General features: G+C 45.2%; 1 protein-coding gene, 1 long non-coding RNA gene and 1 other non-coding gene across 7 annotated transcripts in view; 1 reads left to right on the top strand and 2 right to left on the bottom strand.

The window, feature by feature from the left end:
- Positions 1–26,890, bottom strand: part of LMNTD1 (lamin tail domain containing 1) — a 252,312-nt gene that overhangs the window by 63,613 nt on the left and 161,809 nt on the right. For all 5 annotated transcript variants that reach the window (XR_008308458.1, XR_008308457.1, XM_053255218.1 and 2 more), the window contains exons 4-8: positions 26,168–26,382; positions 21,126–21,327; positions 15,002–15,188; positions 6,216–6,332; positions 507–712 (exon numbers count right to left, since the gene is read on the bottom strand). Coding sequence is in view for 3 of the 5 variants with exons in the window: in XM_053255218.1 (XP_053111193.1) it covers positions 507–712; positions 6,216–6,332; positions 15,002–15,188; positions 21,126–21,327; positions 26,168–26,382 (927 nt within the window). In the remaining 2 variants the exon portion in view is untranslated. The remainder of the gene's footprint in view (positions 1–506; positions 713–6,215; positions 6,333–15,001; positions 15,189–21,125; positions 21,328–26,167; positions 26,383–26,890) is intronic.
- On the top strand, positions 5,600–16,882 carry LOC128327071 (uncharacterized). The gene is made up of 3 exons (XR_008308460.1): positions 5,600–5,702; positions 13,223–13,414; positions 16,663–16,882. It is a non-coding gene; the product is annotated as an uncharacterized LOC128327071 (long non-coding RNA).
- Positions 9,137–9,300, bottom strand: LOC128328623 (U1 spliceosomal RNA). Its single transcript, XR_008309341.1, has one exon. It is a non-coding gene; the product is annotated as a U1 spliceosomal RNA (small nuclear RNA).

The raw sequence follows: 26,890 nt of genomic DNA on the forward strand, positions 1-26,890 counted from the left end.
TAAAGTAGAAATCATTGCTTTCTCTCTGTGATGAAGAAAAATGCAGCCTCCTGGAATCAGCTCAGACACAAAGGGCTCAGGTTACATCGAACCTGTAGTCTCCATTGTTAAGCTTTCAGGCATCCTCCAACAACATCTGCATATGTAAAGCTTGGTAAAGGGGAGTGGATGTTCCCAAAAGGTAACAAACAAGGAACAGGTGTGCAGAGCAGGGTTGGGCTTTCCCTTGCATAGAGATTTACCTTGCCCCTGGAATTCTCCACTGAGATGAGTAACACAGAGAGTAGAATCTCCCCCACTCTAACACAATAAAGATTTAATGATAACCAAACTGTAACCAGTGACAGTTTTGTAATCTGAATTTGAACACTTTTGATAGGATTGGTGCTGCTGAAGTTTGTTTATGGACTAAAAATGGAGGGAGGCTGGGTTTGGGGGCAGGCAGTGGCTGGACCTAAAATGGAGCCTTACATAAACAGTGACTCAATTTATATCAAAAATGATACCTCATAATGAAATCTGGTTCCTTTCCCTCTGCAAGACTTTGGCTGGCAAGTGTCTGCAGTGTGTTGAATATTCTAGTTTCTGATCTCTCTCTTAGCTGGCGTACTCCAGCCAGCGGCTTTCTGGTGTTTTTAAGGTTGCTTTCATCACATTCTTCTTCCACCGTTTGCTTTTGGCTCCAATTTATTGGTGTATACCAAGCAACAGCCTAAAAAGGAGAGAGAAAAGCTTCAATTGCTGTATTTGGGCAAAATGTTTCTAGGGTTACTAGGTTTTCACCTGGATAATATTCACATACCTTTGAAGCTCATGATGCAGCAAAAAAATAGCTTCTCCAGGGCCTATCATCCATCCCCTTCCCTGTCTGCTCTAGTAAGCAGGATTCAGAGCACGCTGCACAGCAAGTGGAGATGGGATAGACATAGGAACATAGGAAGCTGCCATATACTGAGTCAAACCATTGGTCTATCTAGCTCAGTATTGTCTTCACAGACTGGCAGTGGCTTCTCCAAGGTTTCAGGCAGGAATCTCTCTCAGCCCTATCTTGGAGATGCCAGGAAGGAAACTTGGAACCTTCTGCTCTTCCCAGAGCAGCTCCATCCCCTGAGGAGAATATCTTACAGTGCTCACACTTCTAGTCTCTCATTCATATTCAACTAGGGCAGACCCTGCTTAGCTAAGGGGACAAGTCATGCTTGCTACTACAAGACCAGCTCTCCTCTCCTTGACAATAGGACTGGAGGAAAACAGGTAGGAGAATAACTGCCCTGTCTCCTGGATTTAAAGGTTTATGAGCGTAGTCTGGTTTATGTATGTAGTAAAGGTAAAGTGTGCCGTCAAGTTGATTTCAACTGCCACCAGAGGCATAACTAGGGAAAACGGCACTGAAATTGTGCCCCCCCGCCGCATCCCCCCCCCCACCGCCCCCCAACATACATCTGACTGACACACATGTTTCAGAAAACTTTTATTTTAAAAATTTAAAAAATTACAAAAATTACCAAAAATTTCAAAATGCACTACATACTTAGGTTTTTCCTCACAACAACCCTGTGAAGTTGGCTTGTATCTCAAACATCAGAATTCTGATGCAATGATGATTATGATGATTATGATGCCCCTCCCTCACGCCCTGGTTCTGTTCCTGACTTTCCCTTGTGAGTGACTGTATTTTAACAAAACGAAAACCAAGGACTCCAAAGTAATTCGAGGGACTAGGGTGATAGTGCTAAAGACTCCTTATTCTCCCGCTGTTAAAGAAAGACTCCCCTTTTCCAAAACAGCGCACTATTTACACCAGAAAAGGTTTCAAATGGAGGGGGAAGCATTTATGCATTTATGCTTTGTTTTATGTTACGATTTCAAAGTTAGAAAAACTATAAAAGGGCCATTTTAGAGAAGATATGCACTGCCTTAGTTGTAAAGCCTGCTTTTTTGAGATTCCCTGCAATTGAATAAAGGGATAATATACACCTTTGCTATTTAAATTGGTTGGAGAGTATTTATGACAATAAAAAATGAAATGGCATTTCAGATGCAACATTGGTTGCCTAAGACCACTCAGATTTAACTAATCTTCATCACATTGACAAAAAGAGCAATTAAAATTAAAATCCATGACTAAAACCAAACCACTTTGGGGTTGTTTTTAATGAAAGGTGGCATATAAATTTAACAATAAATGTTTAGAAGTATATACTTTCACTCTCTGCCCAACCTACAATTAATTCCAGCTTATTTTCAAAGGGCTTCAAGTTTTATTTACAAATTGCTTGGCAGCACCAATGTTTAAGTAATCGCTAATTGCTCCTAATGATAGTTTTACTTATTGTTAAATTTATATACCACCTTTCATTAAAACATTCTCTGTTCATCTGATTTTCAGTCTGGTTAATTAAATCGGTGGAGCTTTAGACTTTCCTGATGGTCTGAAACAGCTAATCCATTTTGATGATGACATATAATTAAATTAGCTTGCATTACATAGTGAAAAAGTCCAGGAAGGGAGAGATGGGGGGATGTGGAACCCAAGGTTCCACATCCCCCCATCTCCCCCTCCCTGAACCTTTTCAGTTAAAACGTGGTTAGATTATAGGGGAGGAAGGACTTGAATGAGCAAAAAGGGGAACTGGTTCGGGCATTCAGGAAGTTGTTCAGAAGAGGGAGTTGTTCAAGAAGTTTGCTCTGGTGCGTGTCCTCCTCTCGACGCATGCGCAACTGGTGGCGGGGCGGCGCGCCGGGGAGTGAGAGTCAGAGACTTGGACTACGAAGATGCCGCGGCGCCCAGTGCTGGATGAGTAATGCCAATGGGGGGGGCCCCGCGCCGGGACTGGGGGAGGGGGACACCTCTGCAAATAAATAAATAAATAAATAAATAAAAATTTTCCCAGCAAATCGGCGGGGGCACTTTTTGGCACCCCCTGCCAAGTGGCGCCCGGGGCACGTGCCCCCCCTGCCCCCCTATGGTTACGCCTATGACTGCCACAGAGCCCTGTGGTTGTCTTGGGTAGAATACAGGAGGGGTTTACCATTGCTTCCTCCCGTGCAGTATGAGATGATGCCTTTCAGCATCTTCTTATATTGCTGCTGTCTGATATAGTACCAGCAGGGATCCGAACCGGCAGCCTTCTGCTTGTTAGTCAAGCATTTCCCCACCGTGCCACTTAAGGTGACTATGTATGTATGTAGTAATGGGGCTGGATTGCCAGTACTAAAATAATAACCAGAATAACCAGGTTATTCAAAGCTTTCCCAAACATTATTCTAACCCTTTCACTATTTCATTGTCAATATGGCAAGAAAGCTTTACCCATCCAAAAATAAAAATAAAAAAGGACTTCGAATAAAGACTATACAGCAGGCAATACAGCAGGCATTTGAATTAGGGTTTCTACAGCAGGCTATAGAAACAGATTTTTAAAATAATCATAATAATCTGATATATAGTTGACATAAGTATAGCCTCATTACTGAAAGCTCCTGTTGCCTCCCCTCAGTTATGCCTGCCCATCCACCATCCCTCTGTCATTCACCCCTTCTTCCTCCATCCATCATGTGCCCCTCTCTTTTTCCTCCTGCATTTCCCTGAGTTACAAGCAGCTGCTGCTCTGCTTCCACCTCACTCAGACAGCTTTTGGGCATCACACCTCTCAGTCCTCAATCCTCCTTTTTCTCTACTGGCCTGAGAGATCCTCGAGTGTTTGGTGTCATCCTGGAGAACATTAACTGACCGCTCTAGGATACTAGCATCACATTTAGAGCCCTTTTGTAGAACATGGGATGGGGAGACAGCAACAGCAGGAGATGGGAGGCAGATTCTCAAACAGAGCCATTTTGTGGCTCTTTTGTTGTTGTTGTTTTAAAGAATCTGCCAGTAAAATAAAAACTGAATCTACTTGAAAGAGGAGCTCCATTGGGTGGAGGAGGGGCCGGCTCTGACTTTTGTCATCATTTGAGCCAAAGAATAATTCAGCAAAACATCCTGGTAGAAATGGTCTGAAAATATTAACACATACTATTAAAAAAAAAAAAAAACAACCCAAAAACACACACACACACACCAACAACAACCAACACAAAACCACTTTTTATAGTTCCAGCCAGACTTCCTCAAAACACTGATGCCAAATATAGGCACTCTAATTGGTTAATAAAAACCAAAAAATATTTTCCCAGAAAATGTTATCTTTCTCACAATAATCCATGTTAGGTAGGTCACATATCAGAGTGTTTTGAACTTCTTAAATTTAGGAAAAAAAATTGTGCTCTGAACATAATCTATGCAATTATCTGGGAGTGGAGGAGGGATGAAAGGCGTGCATGTAATGAATTCCTCTAAGGAAAAGCAGCAAGTAATTTAGCTGCATGTTATGTTTAAAACTAGAACATTTTGTTGACTTAAATCAACGGTTTTCAGCTGATCAGGACTTTATTAAAGGCAGAGAGGAGTCACGTGACAGACAGCTTGCCTGCCATTAGCAGAGTGGAAGGGAAGTGGGGTTGGGCTGCTTCTCAAGGAAACACTCTCTGTTTGTTTGGGTGACAACAGGGCCCAACAAGAAGTCTGGCAAGCACCTCCTTGGGCAAACTGAGTGCACACTTAAAAAACATCTGCAACATGCAAGGGTTCTGCTGCAGATAAATCAATGTGAAAAAGTTTCCCTGATGATAGGAAATTTGAAAACCATCAGCTTAAAGGAATGTGGAGTGCTTTGTTTTTAAGGGTAAGAGGGCTACTATGGCTAGGGAGTTGGATTGGAATTTAGGAGACCTGAGTCCAAATGCCTCCTTAGCTGTGAAACTTACTATCTCTCAGCATGACCTACCTAACGGGACTATTGTGAGAACGATAACATGCCGACCCGTTATCTATGCACACAACCTTCAGCTTCTTGGAGGACAGACACGATGTACATGTGATAAATAAACCATTCCAACTAAGATTCAATGATGACTCCATCAAGAGGCACAAAACAGCTAGTAAGATTGCTTTGATGTTTTTGGTTTAAATGGTGTGCATAAAAACTAGCATCATAGTTTTAGCAGCTGCAAAAGAAAAGTCTAAACATGTGAACAGTATGCTGTCTATTGAATCTTGGCTAAATAATTTGGTCTCCACATATGTGTTAGTAACATAACTTCTGTATAAACAGTTGTGGCCCAAGCCTCCCTTGATGGCACTTAGGTGGTATAGTGAGAACTTATGCCCATAGGATGCAGAGCACATTGTGTCCTTACCAATTGCCCCACCCAATCTCTCTCCCATCCCTTCCAATTCCTCCCACCCAGTCTTCTCCTGCCTAATCTCCTCCAAGCTGCACAGCAAGGATATCTCCCCACTTGACATCCTTCCCACCCTCATGGTGTGTGCTGCTGCATGCTAATTGCCCCTAATTGCCTGATCTCTCTGTACTGCTTCCTCCACAAAGCTCCCCCTAGCCCATATTATCTTCTTCTCATCTCTCCTTGCCTGGTGATGGTGATGGAGGCAGCTGCCATTAATCCTGCTCCTTGTCCTGCCCAGCAGGAAGTGATTTAAAGACACTGCTTGCTGTTTCATGATGCACTCTGTTTTTTGAAAAAGCAAGGCAGAATGAGTGGGGGTGAGCGGAGGGTTGTAGCAGGTGGTAGCTGTGCATGCATGCTGCTGCTGCTGCTGTCGTCGTCATGTGAAGGCTAAGAGAGGAAGGCTGGATGAGGTAAGCTGGTAGAGAGACAGGGAGTCAGTGGAGGTAGGAAGTGGGCAGTTTGTCACTCCTCCCATCTGAGGAGGCCATCTTACCCAGCACTATTGGCAGGCTAACTGTGTTTATAAACATGGTTCTGTACAGCTTCCTGTCAGAGCTCTTAATGCAGGCCTGCAGCAGGGCTTCTCCTGGGCCAAAGGGAGAATGGAGGCTGGGTTGTGCTTAAGGAGATAGTGCACACTTAATTGCACCTGAATACAAGGTCTGATTGAGCTACAGGGTGGTTACTACACCCACAGTTCTCCATGCAATCAGGGGGCTTGCCCATGCACATTGATTTTGTGGAATCTCCAAACTGCCTATATTTTAATATAGGCTTCCTTTGTCATGCTGTACGTATGTTTTGAAATTCGGGATAGGGATGTGAGCACATTTCCTACCTCTAAACTTTTAGTCTTATAGCCAAACCTGAAGTAATCTTAGCATACTACATCACAAATAGAGGGTGGAAACTAGAACAATTACCTGCCCACCAGGATTGCAAAGGATGGTGGTACATTCTGGACCTGATTTAAACTTTTCAAGCTCCTTCCAGAGATAATCTGGAGGTTTATGAGGCATTTTAGAACATGCAGCCCACACCTGCAATGACAAAACAGGAAGCTGTCAGACACTGCATATTACTTTCTGGATTTTTTCCACAGCAAAACAACAAACATTATCTGAATGACTGAATTTGCCTTTCAATGCACAGCTGCAGGGGAGTGTTAAGTGCTTTCTAGGGTACATTAGGCCAGTGTTTCCCACCAGGGTGCCGTGACACACTAGTGTGCTGTGGGACATTGGCTGGTGTGCCACACTGACTCACTAAGTCAGTTCCAAAAGTGGGAAGTTTAACTACTGTCCTCCCAGCCTTTTGGAGCTGACTTGCTCATAATACATCCGGAAGGATGATCCCTTCTGCTGAATAAGGGAGTGAGTCAGCTCCAAAAGAGAGGCGTTTCAGCCCCTGTTGTGCTCAGCAGTAACGCATGTGAAAATGAATGAATAAATGGGTATATATTGTGCAAAAGCTAATGCCAAAAATAAAAAGGCTGTGGGAACACTGTCCCCCCAATTTCATTTTAATGTAAGTGTTCCATGAGGATGAAGAGGGTTGGGAAACATTGCACTAGGCAAGTATAGTTTTTAAAACAACAACAACAAAAGAGCCACAAAATGGCTCTGTTTGAGAAACTGGTGGTTAGAAATGACCTTGGAGGTAATTTCCAGCCACACAAACCTTCGTGATCTTAACCACCCACCCCCAATGCTGAGGTTGGGTGTTAATTACCCAATCGTGGATATGAAGAACTTGGATTCTGGGTCCTCAAATGGCAAGGCTCACCTATGCATTGGCATAGAATAAGCTTCCTGATAGTAGGAAACTTGAAAGCTACTTTTCTGCATCAATATTTGGAAACGGCAACACAGCCATCTTGCCGCACATAGTGTCAACATACTCTTGTCTTCCACTTTAGCTGTAGCTCAATTCAAACTTCCGACCACCACAGCCCAGAACATGCCATGCCTTTGAAAACTGCTATGGTTCCACAACAGAGTATGGCTTGTGCTGAATGAGTAATACTCATAATCCCGTATAAACATAATAATATAATATATAGCCAGCATTTTGTTAATCATTCTCTTTTCAACTGTGCCTTACTCTCAAGGCTGTCAGATTGTTTTGTATAACCAGGAGGTTCAAAAAATGTGATGTCTGTCTTGATATCACCCCAGTCTTTCCCTTTCTTAGTTCCTCAAGGAGCACCAAGGTAGAGATTTATTTGAACCCTGAAAGTGGTTAGGCTGCTTTGCTAACAGATAAAGGTTTTCTTTTTGGCAAAACATGCTCCGATACTAGTTTAGTATTCTCACTATTAGTATTTTTTTGTATTAATATCAAATAGGCAAGTCAAGTTTATTGTCAAACACAGATAATAGGAACATAGGAAATTGCCATGTACTGAGTCAGACCATTGGTCCATCTAGCTCAGTATTGTCTACACAGACTGGCAGCAGCTTCTCCAAGGTTGCAGGCAGGAATCTCTCTCAGCCCTATCTTGGAGATGCCAGGAAGGAAACTTGGAACCTAGATGCTCTTCCCAGAGCGGCTCCATCCCCTTAAGGGAAATATCTTATAGTGCTCGCAGTTTTAGTTTCCCTTTCATATGCAACCAGGGCGAACCTTGCTTAGCTAAGCGGACAAATCATCCTTGCTACTACAAGACCAGATCTCCTCTCCAACAAACAACAATGTTGTTGTTGTACAAGTACAATCACCCTCATCTTGGTTCATCAGTATAACACTCTATCATGTTGTTATCAAAATATCTTGATAGAATTTGGCCACTACGAAAGCAAAAACCACACACACACACACACACAGACCCTTTTTATAGTTCTATTAGCACGAGCTTCTAAAAACTCCATTTTCTGCTGGACTGACTGACCCAATGTGTGCTCTGGACAGGGCCTAAGTGAAATATTTCACTATAACTTATTATAAATGGAATAATCCAACAGTAGGGATGTGCGCAAAACGTGATTTGGAAACCAAATCATGGTGGCACAATCACTTTAAAATAGAGGGCTTTCCCAGTCCCTTTAATGTGGAAAGAGCAGGTCCTTCCCTGCTCCTCCTCCACGTGCCGCCATTGCTGTACCGGCGATGCCCCTCCAGCTATCTGTGTGCACTATTGGTGCTCTCCCCTAGCTGTCCCTGTGTGGCACCGACACTCAAATGGCCGGCACATGCATGGAGGCCATTTGCGTGGTCAGCAACCATGCCCTCGGAGCCATGATCCCCTGGAGCATCCATGCACGGAAACCAGTTGTGTGCCAACTCTGTATCGGAGCGGCTGGGGGAGAGCTCCTCTTGTTGGAGATGAAGTTCCAGTGCATCAACCTTTTGCACCAACTGTCCTAATGACCACTAGGGGGATTGGGAGTAGAGACAGTGAGTAAGGGTTTCCCTATTTGTCCATACTCTATGACCCCTGATCTGACTCTTCAGCACTTCCTGTGCTGAGTCAATCCTCCCTTTCCTCTTAGAGAGCAGATGGAAACATCTCTCTGTCTCCTTACCTATCCATTATATAGTTCTTTATAGTTCTTTAGATTAGGATTAGGACTTTCCTATCCAAATGTAATTAACCAACAGTATTTAGCAATAGCAATAGCAATAGCACTTACATTTATATACCGCTTTATAGCCAGAGCTCTCTAAGCAGTTTACAATGATTTAGCATATTGCCCCCAACATTCTGGGTACTCATTTTACCGACCTCGGAAGGATGGAAGGCTGAGTCAACCTTGAGCCCCTGGTCAGAATTGAACTTGTAACCTTCTGGTTACAGGGCGGCAGTTTTACCACTGCGCCACCAGGGGCTCTTCAAAAAATTTAGCAGGGGAAAGCGCGAACGCAGTCCCCCACTACCACAAATTATGCAGTTGAGTTTCCCGCATTTGGGGAAATCGCAGGGGTCAGCACACCTGCAGTGCAATGGATGAGCCTCACCCTGGGAAAACCTCCTTCATGATCAAGATGTCTCCCCTGCCAGGTTAGTTCTACAAAAATCTCCATGTGTTTTCTCTAAATAGCTGCAATAATGCAACCATCCTCTACTACCTGTTCTGTAACTGGAGTGTGTGCTCTCTTCCTTAGTGCTCTGCTGTTTACCTACTGGGGGTAAAATTAACATTCCCCCAATAGTATAAACTACGTAGTACATGGCACTTTTCAGAGTAGTATACATTAAATATACATTTAAATATACATTTTAATATACATTAAAAAGATCGCCCCCCCACTTCCAAGGAGCTTACAAAATAATTTTGACAGTAGGGGAGACAATAGAGGGAGGGGAGAAGACCCGAATAACAAAGAATGTCTGGAATAAATGCAGTTACACATAACTGATTTAGGCCCAGTTCACATGTACAGTTTAACTGCAGTTAAAGCTACCAGAGTTTGTAACTGTAGTACACCCAAATGTGCAAAACTGCAGTTAAGCCTCAAAAGTCAACTCGAGTTTGCCCTGACCAACTCCAGATGGGACCTGAGGTTTACTCTAAGGTTCGCCACCGATAACCGCAGTTTTGCTGCCAAAGTTTTGCGGCTGAAGGCAGACTCCTCCCTAGCCACAGTTAAGCGCCCATTTCCTAACTCTAATCATAGGCATGGTGGCACAGACCCACCCACCCGAGGACGCGGTTGCCCCGTGCTCTCAGCACTTTGTGCGGCTATGGAGTTGCCAGGCTACAGGCAACACGCCCCATCCCGGACTGGCAATCCTATCAAGTCACTTAGCCACTCGGGGTGTCCACAAGTACAAACACTACAAGTGGAAGCACAAGTGACTGGGCCTTTTCTAGAGTTGCTCCTTGTTTGCTCCCTAAGTCTTACTCAATGAGAAGAATTGTCTGTTAGGCACTGATCGAAAATTTACATGATAGTATTCATGTTGTACAAACTGGTGCTCTCATTGCATGCTGTCACTTGAGCACATAACACCACGGACTGCTCTCTCATGAGAGTGGCAGACTAAGAGGAGCAAGGGAAGATGCTCCATGTGAGAAAGCTGCAGGGACGGGCCCTTGGGCACATGCTTTATGCTGCCAAGCCACTTCCAAACCCTATGCCCTGCCAACCCAACCAGCAATGTGGAGGTGTGCACCCCTACCTGTGGCCCCCAATGTGCAATGCCGCTGTCCTGGGGAGGGGGTGGGGGCTGGAAACCAGGGCTCTCCACTCCCAGGAATCTCAGTGCCTCGACATCTACATGTGCCACAATGCCGGCCCTGGCCCAGGAATTTTGAATGACTAGAAGGGTCTGTTCTGTTGTCTGCTGCCCACACCATCCTTGGAATGGTTTTTGTGGGGGGTGCTAGGGGCAGGCTCTGAAAGGCAGACCTCCCAGAAGGGATTTGAGTGGCCAAATTCTGTTTTCCACGCATAAAGGGTGGGGAAGGGGACCCCAGCCCCTTCCCCTTTCTGCGGTAGATGCCCAGAAAGGCTAGCTCATGAGCAGGGCAGGTCACTGAGGACAGTCTTGGGACAACTGAGATTCTTTCCCCAGAAAACTGCCACCCGACCCAGGGTTCAGTAGCCGGGCATGAGAGTGACAGGCCACAGAGACACCCCTGGGCCGTTTCCAGATTACACGCGGCAAGTTTTGTAACGTGTCCACTAAGTGTGCTTCCATACTGCCTGTGTTCCCCTGACAGCACTGTCAGTAAGATGCCATCCATATTTCTGATGCCCTATTTTGGGTTTTATTGCTGTGCTGCAGCAGAAAAGTGTTGCAGGAAAGTATTATTTGTTTGTTTGTTTGTTTGTTTGATTGATTGATTGATTTTTAGACCGCCCTTACAGAATAGCTCAGGGTGGTTCACAAATATCATAAATCAGTTAAAATCAATCAATGATCGGGAATGAAAATTTTAAAATACAATAAAACAGCTAAAAAATAAAACAATTCAAAACCGTATAAAAACCCGATACATTTAAAAACCATGGAAGGCCAGGCCAAACAGGTAGGTCTTTAGGGCTCTCCTAAATGCCAATAAAGAATTCAAATTACAGATTTCTGCAGGGAGTGCATCCCACAATCTAGGAGCGGCTACGGAGAAGGCCCGTTTCTGGGTTGCCACCAGACGAGCTGGTGGCAACCGGAGCTGGACCTCCTCAGATGATCTTAGCGTGAGGTGGGGATCAGACCGAAGAAGGCGCTCTCTAAGGTAACCTGGACCTAAGCCATTCAGGGCTTTAAAGGTAATAGCCAGCACTTTGTATTTTGCCCGGAAACTCATCGGCAGCCAGTGCAGCCGATAACAGGCATAATATGGTCTCTCCAAGTTGCCCCGGGGACTAGCCTGGCTGCCGCATTCTGAACTAACTGAAGTTTCCAAACTACGTACAAAGGCATTACAGTAGTCAAGCCTGGAGGTTACCAGCTGGTGCACCACTGTTCTGAGGTCATCCTCCTCAAGGAATGGACACAGCTGTCAAATCAGCCTAAGCTGATAAAAAGCACTCCTGGCCACAGCCTCCGCCTGAGATACCAGGGTGAGGTCTGGATCCAGGAATACCCCCAAGCTGTGTACCCGCTCCTTCCGGGGGAGTGTAACCCCCATCCAGCACAGGGAGATCTAACTCATCCCTCAGATTCTGAGCCCCTACAATGAGCACCTCTGTCTTGCTTGGATTCAGCTTCAATTTGTTATCCCTCATCCAGCCCATTACTGCCTGTAGGCAGGCATTTAGGGAATGGACACCATTTCCTCATGAAGCAGATGAAACAGAGAAGTAGATTTGAGTGCATATCATCACTATCAGCATATTGATAACACCCAGCACCAAATCTCTTGATGACCTCACCCAGCGGTTTCATGTAGATATTGAAAAGCATTGGTGACAGAATGGAGCCCTGAGGGACTCCATATAACAGCTCTCGTTTAGAAGAGCAACTTTCACCAAGTTCCACCATCTGGAATCTGCCTGAGAGATAGGAGTGGAACCACTGCAGAGCAGTGCCTCCTATCCCCAACTCCTCCAGGCGACCCAGAAGGCTACCATGGTCGATAGTATCGAATGCTGCCGAGAGATCCAAGAGAACCAACAGAGTCACACTCCCTCTGTCGATGCCCCAGTATAGGTCATCCATCAGGCTGACCAAGGCCGACCAAGTAGCAGTATTTTTCCACTGTGGGAGGGTTGCAATGATGTTTCCACAGTGTGAGTGGCGTGGTGGTGTAGATAGCTCATTCAGCGCAGGGTGAGGTGGGGTGATACGTCCATAAGTCCCTTCCAGCTTTGATTTTATTTTCATCTTATATTATCTTTTATTCCTTATTTCCCCCCCTTATTTTTCATTGTGCAAAGTGGGAGCAGCAGGCGAGCAGCCACCCCTCCCTGCTGCCCTCTGGAGCGCTCTCCCCTCCTGCCTCCCCAGGGCTCAGGGAGAGGGTCAGGTGGCGGCTCTTCTAAGCTTGCTGCAAGCGAAGGCGGCAGTGGTGGCGGTGGCTTGTAGCAAGGCAGCTCCGAGAGGCTCTGCCGGGGTTTCCTTTGCACACCACATTTCAGGGGCAAAGCAAGGGGGACTGCTGCCTTGTCTCCGCCACTGCCACCCACTCCGCCATTGTTTTTTGTTTGTTTTGCTGGAGCACTTGTGCAAGAGTGCAATGCTGCAATTAAATTTTTGTTTGGGAATGGCGCTTTCCTGATGGCTTTGTGCAAGGCAGCTCAGAATTTTTTAAAGAATAAAATAATCCTCCTGCCCCATCTGCGAGCTCATTGGCCTAAAATGGAGTAAGAGGAGGGGTCAGAGAATGCGTTTCATGTAGAATATGGACATTCCCTGCCAGGGAAACCCATTGCAGTGGAGGGCAATATGAAGGACCACAACCCTGTCACAATTCATTTTAAAATGCCGTACTAGAGGTTTCAAGCCATTGCCTCATACCATTGCACCTTGCAACACTTTTAACAGTGCAAAGCTTGTAATCTGGAAAACGCCCCGGACAGCTCATGAGATGGAATATTGGAGTGGAGAGGAGAGAAAAGTATTGCCCGGAAACAGCAGAACTGATTCAGGAGGGCAATCCATCCCTTTCTCCACCTAACACTTCAGCATCAGGCCATAGATACTCTGGATACAGTGAGGATGGTTTCTGGCTCACAGGTACGGGGTGTGCTATCCTGAGGAACATATTCCTAGTCTTGGGGACCATGAGAAAGCTGCCATGATACTGTGCCCCCTTCCTGCCCACACATCCATGTGCACAAGTGTACCCTTTTCACCTCCACTCCCGGAGCGACAACCTCACTCTCCAGCATTGTCTGGAGAGCAGGGAGGCTCCCCTCTTCCATCCAATCCTGTACCTGCAGATCTGCATATGGTGGTAGGGTGGACCACGAGCCGGGAGTGCTGAATGGCAGAAAGCTTCATGCCTGTGTCCATCCCTCCACATCAGGGAACGGGGCCATCTAGATGCTTTCTGGGTGCATGCAGGTCTGCACAGGGGAGGAGTTTGGGGAGATTTGGGAGAATCTGTTCTTTTTCTTTTTCTTTTCTTTTTTACAAAGAAATGGTGGGGAAGTGGGACACAGCCACTTCCCCGGGGAGTGGGGGTTTACAACCTCTTTTTACTCATGAGCAAGGCCTTCATAGCTCTTCATCAAAATATGATGATGGGTGTGGTGACAAAATGGCCATGTGGAGTACACCCGCTCATGAGAGTGTCAGTCTATTGGTGCTCTAAGTGGAGCTGTGTTGGGATCTGATGGGCAGGGGTGACCCAGAGACTGCTTTCCTGCTCCTGGGGACGATGGCCAAGGTGCCTGGGAAGCAAGCTGCTTGCAGTGACTTAGTGATGGGTCTAGCTGGAGTGCTCTGCTGGGGGTCTTCTCTCATGATATCTTCCCTGGTCATGGTAGGACAGACCCCCCAGCATCCTTTGCCGTGCTCCATCTGCATATCCTGTTCTGGCGAATGTGGGTTCTTTTCTCCCATCCCTCAAAGAAAGTGAGATTCCATCCCCCCCTGTGCCCCAATCCCCCTGGGGATTGCAGCTCGCATGGTGCTTTCGGGAGAGGGGCCACTTGGTGGGGGGCAGGGGCTGTGCCATGACTGGCAGAAGTGGCACTGGCATTGCATGGCATTTAAAGGGCTTTCACTGTGCTCCCCCTGCTGAGGGCATGCGGGGTGCGCTGAAAATGCACAGTCTCACTTGGCACACCCTGCTGGAGACTGTAGCCAATCATGGCCAAGCAGCTGATGGGGTGACGCTTTGCCCACATTCTGGCCATGGGGCTTGCTGGGATCAGGCTGGGAGGCCGAGAAGTAGGGAGGGGCTCCCCTCTCCCTCTACTCCAGTTAGGCTAATGGCTGTTCGTTACACGTCTGCGGTGTAAAAGGAGATAGTAATTTTTACTCTGGTTAGTGTTAACTGCTGTTAATTTGTACGTCTGAAGCCAGCCTTAGACTTGAATTCAGCTGAGAATGAGGACCAAGGGATTAAGCCAAAAGCTTTTTTTTTTTTTTAAGATAGAATTTAAAGAGAGATCTGAAGGAAAGAGGGAGAGGGAAAGAAGATAACACAGGCAGGGAAATAAATAAGTATCCTTTCTTCCACCATTCATATACTCCTCATGCCCCCCCAGAAGTGGCTTTTCCTCAGTGCGCCATCAAGGTACAAATAGGGCTCTGAATTGGGCTAATGTGTATCTTAGCAGTAGAATTAGAGGTTAGCTGTCTCATTTCACTCACTGTTATTGCAGCAGTAGCCTTCATTCTGATCTTAGGGGGGAATCTGAAGATCGCTACTGGGTGGCCATTGAGGTTCTGCTGGAGAGTATAATCCCCAATACCCTCTTCTTTATCAGGAGAACTGTTAAGGATCTTCACATAATGACCATCTGAATGAACTTCAATAATTTTAAGATTTCCGACAGCACTACAAATAAGAACAGCAGGAAAAAAATTAAGTGCTGCTTAAACCGTTTGAAAGAACTATCTATATAGTGATACTATGGCTACCAGTATGAATTATCTTCTTTGCAGGGGGTTTTGCCCATGGGGAAACATTCAAACCTGCAACATCGCCCCACGCATGGCATCATCACAAGCAGGATATGGCATATGCTAGGGCCAAGTTTCACTAGGGCTCACCAGGGATCAGTGCTGCTAATTTCACTCTTACTCTGTGTGGGTCTTGTGCTCTTGGTCACATCAGAGGCAGCATACTTGGCCTCCAACCTGGGTAGGCATGGCATGAATGAGTGTGCATCCAGAGTCCTTTTCAGTGGCTCAGAGGATTCTGGGATACTTCATTCAGTTGGGGCTTGACAGGCTGAACGCAACGTGTGGTTTCTGACCTGATGGGACTCCACGCCAGTTAAAACCACATCCTTGAGGATTCTAACTTCTCAGTTTGTGTGTCCCACTTCACTCCACTCTTTCCTGGCCACTACAAAAAAAACTACAGAAAGGCCAGAGTGAGGGACTCTGCTTCTTTGCTCTTGAACAAAATGTGGTTTTGTTAAAAAAAAAAAAACTGGTTATAAAATTAAATAGAATCTATCAGCCACTTATGCAGCCTTTTAAAAAAAACCCACAGGAGTCTCAATTGATTGTAGGGGTGTGCACAAACCAAGAAACACGGTTTGGTTCGAATACAAATCTATTCACACTGAACTCCATTGCTCCAAACTGGTTTGTTCGAACCGACAGGCCAGTCCATTCGATCGAACTGGTCTGGGTGGTTCAGGCAGCCATTACTCATAAAGGGGAATCCCATGAGAATTCCCCTTTACAAGTACAATGGGTGGGGGTCCCTTCCAAGTGTAAGAGGTGGCCGGGTGTGGGTGGCGAGAGAGGGGAAAAGCTGCTAACCCAGCCAGTGCAGCTGCCGGTACCACTGCTTGACTCTGCTCGCCCTCCTGGCGTGGCCCCAAGCGCATTCCCCTCTCCTTTACCAAGCCATTGGCTCGGTGGTGGCTCGGTTCTGGAGGCTTGGCAAAGGAGGGGAGAGTGCGCTTGGGGCTGCATCGCGTGGGTGAGCGGTGGCGACACCAGCAGCTGCACGGGCTGGCGGGGTAAACAGTTTCCCCCCTTTCCTGCCAACCCTGTCTAGCAGCCCCTGACCGTGCAAAACCAGTTCACCTGAGCTGGGCCTGGCTTGGTTCGATCATGGACCAAATCCCTGAACTGGCCTCAGTTCAAGGTGAACTGGTTTGGCACGAACCATTTGTGTACGTTCCTAATTGACTGGTTTTTATTTTTCTGTGTATATTCTGGAAGTCTGCTTCCTCTGTTAGCCATGGCCTCAAGGAGCCATCTATGGATATGCAAATTATTCCTGTGTGAAGAAACTTGTGAGGTGAGAATTTTTGAATTGGAGACAAATTCTCTGAACCATTTTCCTCCAGGTGAAGAATATTTGGAGAGAAAAATCATTGCTTGGAGAATATTCTCGTTCAGATCTGGTTTCATCAGTACAGCTTACAGCACTGAGTGAGAATAAAGCTAGTATGTGCACATAAAGGAAACTGACAGCTGCATTACTAATTCTTGCTTTGACTGCTCATGCTCCCTTTGAATAAAAAAAAAAGAAACAATGCTTCATGGAAAAACAGAATACACTTTAAACAAGAAGAAGGTGGCTGTCTCTTCTTTCTTACAGTGTTTATTTGCACGTATCTTCCCCATACCCAGTCCATTAGCTTACTATTTAGAAGCAGATTTATAGCTATAGTTCTGTGAATAAAATTGCTGTGGTGGTCATATTCTCAGAGAAAGACACAACATGGGCAAAGCACTGGTTTTTAATTTGCTTCCCCCTCCTTAAAAACAAAAGCTTTTGATTGTAAATATCTTTCATCAATCTAAAATGAGCAGGGCAAAGCTGTTTTATGCCAGGAAGGAGAACTGCAACCCAAATCCACTGGGTATTATTAGCACAGGAAATAGGCTGAAACATCTCCACAATAAGAATTGCAGGGAGCTGATTCAATTAATTTCACTTCATTTAACTGGGTGGTCAGAGGGCTGTAAGGCAAGAACTCCTTTGGGACAGCAGAGTTAGATCCAGTTTCGTCCATGCAACTGACAACTACATGGCTAGGAAAAGAGTCTTTCCTGTTACTGACTGATGAGTTGGACTTTACATGCAAAAGCTTGCATTCCTACCCTAAAATGCTGATTCAGTCAGGGGATATCCATATTGGCTCTTTAAATGTGCCAGTTCAATACTTTTGTATCCATTAGTTGCAAGCTACCTATACTGACTCTGGCAGGTGTACACAGCAGCAACCAACCTGGAAGTGGGCAGGGCATTTTTCACACAAGACCTTTAGCTTGCATCTCCTCCAGAATGGAGGATGTGTGTTCACATCTCAGCCAGATTTACATAGGAAGCTGCCATATACTGAGTCAGACCATTGGTCCATCTAGCTCAGTATTGTCTACACAGACTGGCAGCAGCTTCTCCAAGGTTGCAGGCAGGAATCTCTCTCAGCCCTATCTTGGAGATGCCAGGGAGGGAAGGGAATATCTTACTGTGCTCACACATAGCTAAGGGGACAGGTCATGCTTGCTCCCACAAGACCAGCTCTAATCCCAAAGTTAGCTCCAAGCTAACAGGGAGCACTTCACACATGATTAGGGTTTTTCATTGCACATTAGTGTGTAGCCCGATTTATAATCAGGGTAAAAAAATAATACACTTTTCATGTCAGGTTTTTTTTGGGCAACTTTGAATTCACAGTAAAGCCTTGCAGTAAACCTGCAGTAAAGCCTGCTGTGTGAAAAACACCCAGGTGATTCATCTCTAAGAAAGGGATGGCAGGTTGGAGGAAAAGGCACTGCAAGCCACATATCAAGCTGGCTTGACGTTTGCCAAGAGTTAGCAATGGAGCCATATTCCATATAAATATCCAATGAAAAGAAGAGGGAAGAAGCACACAGACAGGGATATTAGCTTCAAGAACCATTCATCATAGCCTCACCAGCATTTTGCCCACAACCTGCCCCATTTATTTGTATTGCAACATTCCAGAAGCAGCTACACATAAGCCTTTTTTATCTTGATCAGGTGAGAACTTTTATATGGATGTGATTTAATGTGGGGAGTGGGAGAGAAATCCTGCCTTAGGTCAGGATGCTGGCACACATTTTTGTTCTAGATCTGTGACTGTAAATAGAACTCATTCAACCTTTCAGGTAGAGTTGCCAAATCTATCTATCTATCGATCAATAGATTGATAGATAGATAGAGCTCACCTTGGATGAGTCCAAAAATGGTCTGAGTGCTTTATCAAAAAACTGAGCCACCCAATCTGAGTGGGTCAGAGAAGTTCTCCCTCCCCTCCCCACCCTTTACTTACTGGTGGCCGAATGGTCAGTCAGCAGGAGAATCCACAGCAGTAGTGGGAGGAGGGAGGCCCTGTGCCTTTAATAGGTATGAAGAATTGTAGGTGCCAATACAACTTTTCTGGGCCCTGTACGTAAGCTGCTCCTGTCCCCCATTCATTTACTGCTTGTACATAATGATTAAAGCCACCTAATGGCACAGTGGGGAAATGCTTGACTGTCAAGCAGAAGGTTGCTGGTTCAAATCCCTGCTGGTACTATATCGTCTGTGGGTGCCAGGAGTTGAAATAGACTTGCTGGCACACTTTACCTTTTACGTACATCATGATTAAATGAAAAGGAATCCTGCCTTCCTTTGCTTCTAATCTCCCTGATGGATTTTTCAACTTTCCCCTTCCTTTTTCCTAAACAGAGCCTGGAATTTAGAAACACTTGCTGTCTGGAGAGCAGAATATTGCTCTTGGACTTAGGGCCAAACTAGACAGGACTTATCTAGGGAGTATTTAAACATTCATTCATGTCCCCTGTTCACTTGGCAAAGAGACACCTTTTAACGTAGTGATTCTCTTTATTTAGCAAGGGGAGAGTAACTGGCCCACTCCACCCCCAGCACAGTACCTCCAGTGACTGTTGCTGGTGTCTATCTTATGTTTCTTTTTAGATTGTGAGCCCTTTGGGGACAGGAAGCCATCTTATTTATTTGTTATTTCTCTGTGTAAACCGCCCTGGGCCATTTTTGGAAGGGTGGTATAGAAATCGAATAAATAATAATAATAGTTTACTTAGGAACATAGGAAACTGCCATATACTGAGTCAGACCATTGGTCTATCTAGCTCAGTATTGTCTTCACAGACTGGCAGCGGCTTCTCCAAGGTTGCAGGCAGGAATCTCTCTCAGCCCTATCTTGGAGAAGCCAGGGAGGGAACCTGAAACCTTCTGCTCTTCCCAGAGCAGCTACACCCCCTGAGGGGAATATCTTACAGTGCTTACACTTCTAGTCTCCCTTTCATATGCAACCAGGGCAGACCCTGCTTAGCTAAGGGGACAAGTCATGCTTGCTACCACAAGACCAGCTCTCCTCTCCTTCTGGGCCATTTTCATCCCCTGGGCGCTTTCCAGATTATCCGCTACAACTGTAGTAAAATGCTTCGGCTTTTGGCACCCTGCTGACAGTGTAGGGACTGTGGTGTCACAACACAGGAAGTACAGAAGCACACTTAGCAGATACATTATGACATTGTTGTAGGGGTTAATCTGGAAAAGCGCCCTGGAGCTGCTATGGCATTTGAAACAAACAAGTAAATTTGTTTCAGTGACACATTCACAAGCCCATGGCAGCTTTGGGGGTGGTTAGCAGTGTTCCCTCTAAGGCGTGCGCACGTGCACGCATACACAAGCTGTTAGCTCAGTTGATTTTCGATCCTGCTCAGGGTGAGTCAGGAGGGCCCCATTCTGAATGTACCTGCACACAGACTGCCTTGATACAGCTGTCCAGAGCAAAAGTCATTCTGCGCACAGATGAAAAAATTAAAGGGAACATTGGTGGTTAGATGTACAGCAGAAAAATGGCATGGAAGTAAAAGGTTAAACACCCCTTCCTTCTAATGAATGAATGTTGCCAAGGGTTATAGAAACAGAGTGTTTGGAAAGCAAGGCAGCTGAGATCTAGGGAGCCATGGAGTACGGTCATAGATAATGGGATCACCAAACAGGATCTAGGGCCAGGAGGGCCTGTCTTTTGTTTGGTGGAGAAGTGGTTGGACTGCATATATTGCTTCAAAATAACCACACCATGGGAAATTACCCTTGCATGTGGAGGAATCATGGTGGGGGCGGGGCTGTGGCTTGGGGCTTCTCACCTTTCTTCAGCACAGCGCAGGAATGAGCCACACTGCAGCGGCTCTCACAATGCTGCCGTAATATTGGAAGAGGAGAATTGTTGAAGCATCTTGACACAGAAATAGAAGGAAAGCTCACCAATAAAGCAATGGGAAAACACGTCCCCTACCATGGCCAGGATCCCAACAATGAAATTTCCCCTCTCTGTACAGTAGATCTTCAGGTCACATCCATCAATCAACTGCACCATATCACAAACTGTTTCTGACTCCCCTCAGTATCAACAATGCCTGGCCACGTGGCATGGAGTGGGGGATGGTCCTGCTGTTTGACATGTAGAAATCCAAAGTTCCCTCTGGGCTATGAACTACTTGCACATTTTTTTGGAAGACAGCCATTGACAAAGAGAGGCAGTATCTTAAGAGTACAAGAACAAAAGGTGAATGAGACAAAGGTCCATCTAGTCTAGCATTCTATTTTGAACAGTGACCAGCCAGATGTCCCTTCAAAGCTCATAGACGGAGCATAAAGGTGGGCTTCCCCTGCAGTTTGTCCCTAGCACCAGAAATCCATTCCTGATTTTTCATTCCATCGCACTCAGAATCCTGTAGTTGAAATAAATGCAATTATTTGGGCCACCATTGATGAGATCCTTCACCACCACCACCACCATAACTGTACCTTGATGCTGTGGAGTGGAGGTATGCATCTGGAGCATGATGCTTTCCTACATTCCCCACTGGTTCTAAGCTGGTCTTCTTGGAGCCAGCAAATAAAGCTTTGATGTAGTCCTGACCTTGCCCAAGCTTATCAGTGTCAAGGCTGGAATAGCTGGAGCCAGGAATGTGTTCTTTTGACAGTAAAAAGCTAGAGCTGCCGGTGGCTGTTAAGCAAAAGAAAAAGCAAGTGAGAAAATGTGATATTACTTTTTTTTTAAAAAAAGAGAGACTAACTTTCAGAACATTTTATGGAAAGAATTTGCATAATCTAATTTACTTTATTTTGGTTCCATCATTAATATGAAATGGTGCTCTCTGAGCCTCTCTCACAAACCTATGGCTATAAAATGAGACACAGCTGGTAAAGTGAACAGTTTGCTAGTGACATGCAGATTTATTACCTTGCTGGAATTATCTTCAGTAGCTAAACCATAATAAATTGGACTATCAGTGGAATAGCTGTTACCATGAAATTGCCAGGAGGCTGAAAGTGTAGTATCAGCCGGGAGTCAGTAATGAACCTGTTGAGTCTTCTGCTACCTACAGAATGATTGTGCTAATATTCCCTAATAGGACTCCTTTATTATTTTTGTTCTTTCTACACTTTTCCTGCTATCAGGACCTGTATCCATCTGTTTGAGGGTCGGGACGCTGCTCCTGGGAACTGGGCAAAGAGAGGCAACACCCTTCAAGCGACATGGCTGCTGATTTGGAAGCAGTGCTAAGAAAACTGGAGGGGGTGGGCTGGGCTTGCCCTCTTACCTTTTGTGATGACTACCAGTGTGGTGTAGTGGTTAGAGTGTTGGACTAGGACCGGGGAGACCCAAGTTCAAATCCCCACTCTGCCATGAAACTCACTGGGTGACTCTGGGCTGGTCACTTATCTCTCAGCCTAACCTGGTTGTTGTGAGGATTAACATGGCCATGTACTCCGCTCTTGGCTCCTTAGAAGAAGAGAGGTATACAAATGTAAAAAGCAAAATAAATAAATAATTCTGAGGGGAGTCAGATGGTCAGGCTTGTGGGTTTCATTATGGGCTTTCTAACCCCTCCCAACCCCCGGATTCAAGCACTTCTTGGAAGTACTTCAAGATAGGACTGGCCAGTCTGAAGCTGGTTGGGGAGTGAGATACACAGCAGCAGAAAGCAAAGTTGGGGGCAGTAGAGAAAGGGAGGTGATGATGTTAGCACAAAGAGGATGTTGTTGATTTTGCCAGGCATGACAAAAACAGACCTACCTAGCAGCTACATTTAAGCTGCTAGGTAGCATACTGAAGACCAGGACTTCCAGGGTAGCATTCCCTGAAGTGCTACCTGTTCCACACACAGGGACAGCGAGACAGGTGTAGCTGAGGGATCTCAAAGCGTAGATGGGACAGTGGTGCCGGAAGCGGGGTTTAGATTTGTTAGGCACTGGGATACTTCTTGGAGCAAGCAAAGCCTGTACAAAAGGGATGGGCTCCACTTGAACCAAGACAGAACCAGACTACTGGCACTTAGAATAAAAAAGATTGCGGAGCAGCTTTAAAAATGATGCCTGGGGGATTGCCAACAGGAACCGGGTGTGGCATCTGATTCGGCAAGCAAAATCCCTAAGGTAGCTTCTACAAAATGAGGGGACTGGTCAAAAGGAAGCTGATAGGGGAAGTCAGGAGGGTCAAACCACTTCAGAAAGCATCAGACTTATTTTGAACAACAATAATAGAAGTTCAGTTGGAATGTTCAGAAGGAAGAAAGGTACCACCAAGTTCAGGAAGATGCCAGCATGGCTAACAGGTAGAGTCAGGGAAGTTATAAATGGGGAGAAGACTTCCTTCAGGAAATTGAAGTATTACATAAGGGATGCAAAAAGAAAGTTTGAGGAGCATATAACGAGAAGTGTCAAGGGGAATCTTTAAATATGTCAGAAGCAGAAAATCTGCAAGGGAGGCATTTGGACCCTTAGATGATGAGGGTGTGAATGGGAATACTGAGGATAAGGAGAATGCAGAGAAGCTGAATGAGTTCTTTGCATCTGCTGTCATGGTGGAGGATACTGACTATATACCTGCTCTGGAACTCTCAGGCTTGGAGGCCGAAGAACTAGGCCAATTTGAGGTGACAAGGGAGGATGTTCTAAACTGTCCTAAAAAACTAAAAATTAACAAATCACTAGGGCCAGATGGCATCCACCCAAGAGTCCTGAAGGAACTCAAATGTGAAATTGCAGATCTCCTAGTAAAAAATATGTAACCTGTCCCTACAATCTGTTTCTGTACCAGAGGACCAAAAAGTAGCTAATGTAAATCAGATTTTCAAAAAGGTATCCAGGGGGATCTGGGAAACTACAGGCCGGTTAGCTTAACTTCTGTACAAGTAAATTGATGGAAAGCATACTTAAGGACAAAAAAATGTTAAACATATAGAACAGGCCTTGCAGAAGGAGAACCAGCAAGGCTTCTGCAAGGGCAAGTCTTGCCTCACTAGTCTTTTGGAGGTCTTTGAGAGTGTCAACAGACATGTGGATAAAGGTGGTACTGTTGACTTAGTATACCTGGAATTTCAAAAGGTTTTTGATAAAGTTCCTCACCAAAGCGTCTTGAGTAAACTTAGCAGTTATGGGATAAGGGGACAGGTTCATGTGTTTATGATTAAGGGACAGGAAACAGAGAGTAGGTATAAATAGACAGGTTTCACAATTGAGGGAATTAAGAAGTTGGGACCCCCATGGATCTGTACCAGTGCTCTTTAACTTATTCATAAATGGTCTAGAAGTTGGCATAAGCAGCGAAATGGCCACACATTTGCAGATGACACTAAACTATTTAGGGTAATGAAATCCACAAAAGGTTGTAAGGAGCTTCAAAAGGGTCTTTCCAAACGCGGTGAGTGGGCAACAAAATGGCAAATGTGATTCAATGTAAGCAAGTGTAAAGTGATGCATATTGGGGCAAAAAACTCCAACTTCACATAAACACTGACAGGGTCTGAGCTGTTGGTGAGTGACCAGGAAAGAGATCTTGGGGTCGTGGTATACAGCTCATTGTGTGCAGCAGCTGTGAAAAAGGCAAATTCCATGCTAGGAATCATTAGGAAGGGGACTGAAAATAAAACTGGCAATATTATAATGTCCTTATACAAATCTATGATGCAGCTACATTTGGTGTACTGCATTCAGTTCTGGTCACCAGATCGTAAGAAGGACATTGTAGAACTGAAGAAGATACACAAGAGGGCAACCAAGATGATCAGGGGCCTGGAACATCTCCCTTAGCAGGCAAGGCAAGTTTGGAAAAGAGGCGACTACGGGGAGACATGATAGAGGTATATAAAATTATGCATGGAGCAGAGAGTGTGGACAGAGGAATTTTTCTCCATCTCTCATAACATTAGAACCAGGGGTCATCTCATGAAACTGAAGGTCAGGAAATGGAAATTTAGGACTAACAGAAGGAAGTACTTTTTCCTGCCTCAGGATGTGGTGATGGCCACTAGTTTGGATGGCTTTAAAAGGGGCTTAGACAAATTCATGGAGGACAGGTCTATCAATGACTACTAGTCTGGTGGCTATAGGCCACCTCCAGCCTCATAGGCAAGATGCCTCTACATACCAGTTGCAGAGGAGCAACAGTAAGAGGGAGATCTCTTGCCTGTGGGCTTCTCAGAGGCATCTGGTGGGTCACTGTTTGTTCCTTCAATTACTGAAGGAAGAGAAGTACTATTTCTTATTTGAATTTCTGCAGCCTCATAACCAATTCAGTTTCAAGTCATGTCCCACAGAGGTGCCTTTCCCACCTGCATTTGTATTGCAAAAGCAAGGAGCTTTGTGCCCATATTTCCTTAATATGAAGGAAGTGATATAGTAGAAGGTGTTGGTCCTCTTCTCCTGCCCAAGATTTATTGAGTGGTGGTCAGATGAAGCAGCAGCTCCAGGTAATGAACAGGCCCTCCTCTTGGCAAATGAAGAGCCTGTGTCATCCAAGAGCAATAATGTAATGCTATTTTTAAAAAGAAGGTTGACAGATGTGGCACAGTGGCCTATAGAGAAAGAAAAAGCAGGTGTGCGGCTTAACAGGGTGTGAATTTTGTACAAGACGAGCACTATCCAAACAGGATTTGGTTGCCAAAATGCAGCTCAATAACCAATAATATCTATGGGGAAGAAATCAAACAAGCAGAGCTCTGTTTTTTCCTGTGCAGAGATGGTTATTGACAGCACAACTGATAGCAGCAAAATGAACTGACACCTAAGTACCAGTAAACTGATTGTAAATCTGGGAGTACACCAAATGAGATAATTTTTCAGGGGCATTACTAGAGTGAGATTTTCAAAGAAACGGAAATGGCAATTTCTGACTTTTTCCAGGGAGATGGACCTGTATTTAATCTAGGAATCTCAGATTAGATACCAAATGGTTGTCCATTTAAGTAATTCAGAAAAATTATCAGTAGTCTGATGGTGAAAATGAATGACCAGACTGGGAGAATATACTATCCCTAACATGTGCTGTGCCGCTCTGGTATGGTTTGCTGCATATGGTTTGCATATGTGAAGCTAATGTTGAAACAAACAGCTACCAAATGACAGAAAACAAGAATTACAACTCCAAATAAAAGGTGTGCACACAACACGTGTTGCTTTTAGGCACATTTAAAACCAGAATGCACAAAGATCTCTGCTCCCAAGCTCAAGTAATAGGCAACACAAAGATGGCCACAGACAAAGATAGCCACACTAGACAAAGATAGCTCTGATAGCTAGAGCAAAATTTCATGGTACGGCCTTTTCTCCCTTTTGGCAAGCAGAATTCATTGCTTTCCTTCCAAGAAGCTCAAGGCAGCTTTTCAGTATGGTCATTCATCAAAATTCAGTGTTCATTAACCTAAGTAAGTAAATAAGTAAGTAAAGATTTTGAGCCTTGTAATTTAGTGATATGCCTTCCTTTAAGGGCAATCTAAAAGGGCTTCTTTTAGCCCAGGGAAGAGATGTGTCTTTTTTCTTTTTTAAAGACCCCATGAGCTTACCTAAAGTTTTCTCTGGTGTCACAAATGATTCTGCAGGAAATCTGACTATTCTAGACAATGGTTTTCCAGGTACCACAGCATCCGCTGAAGTAGACGGCGTGCACGCTGAATACAGTACTTTCTCCGAAGACTTGGATGAGATGCTTGCTTTAGACTCATCAGCATGCTGGGACTGGAGCGACGCGGAGGGCAATTGACAGTGTGGTGCCTCAGTTCTGTATCAACATTAAAAACCAAGGTAGTGAAACTACTTTACAACCAATCCAAGACAGCCCATTTCCTAGTTAGGGGCAGTGGTGCTCTTACCCCTGGACTTCAGGGCCAAAGTCCAGGGCCTCCACACCCCATGCGCCCCCAAATCCTCTTTAGTCTGTCCCGGGTGGTGTGTCGTTGCTAGCCCATACTGCACCGGGTGACCAAGTGTGATTATGACTTGTGCCAGGTGCTTTACAGACAGAGGGGGCAGTGGGGACACATGCATGTGTCACAGTGCATGTGTGTGTGTTGGGGGATGAGGCTTAATTTGCAATGGTGGAGGGGTGCCTCCAAAGGCCTTTAGGTCCAGGCTCCAAAATTACCTAGCTGCACCTCTGGTTAGGGGCAATTCTATGAATTTCCATTTATTTCTACAGTTACATAAAAACAATGAGCAAACAGAATAACTGGACAAATTCCTCAGTAATAATAAGTATGTGCAAAATTTGTCGAGTGTTGACATTCAAG

This window comes from Hemicordylus capensis, chromosome 5, assembly GCF_027244095.1.
Source record: "Hemicordylus capensis ecotype Gifberg chromosome 5, rHemCap1.1.pri, whole genome shotgun sequence".
Lineage (NCBI taxonomy): Eukaryota > Metazoa > Chordata > Lepidosauria > Squamata > Cordylidae > Hemicordylus > Hemicordylus capensis.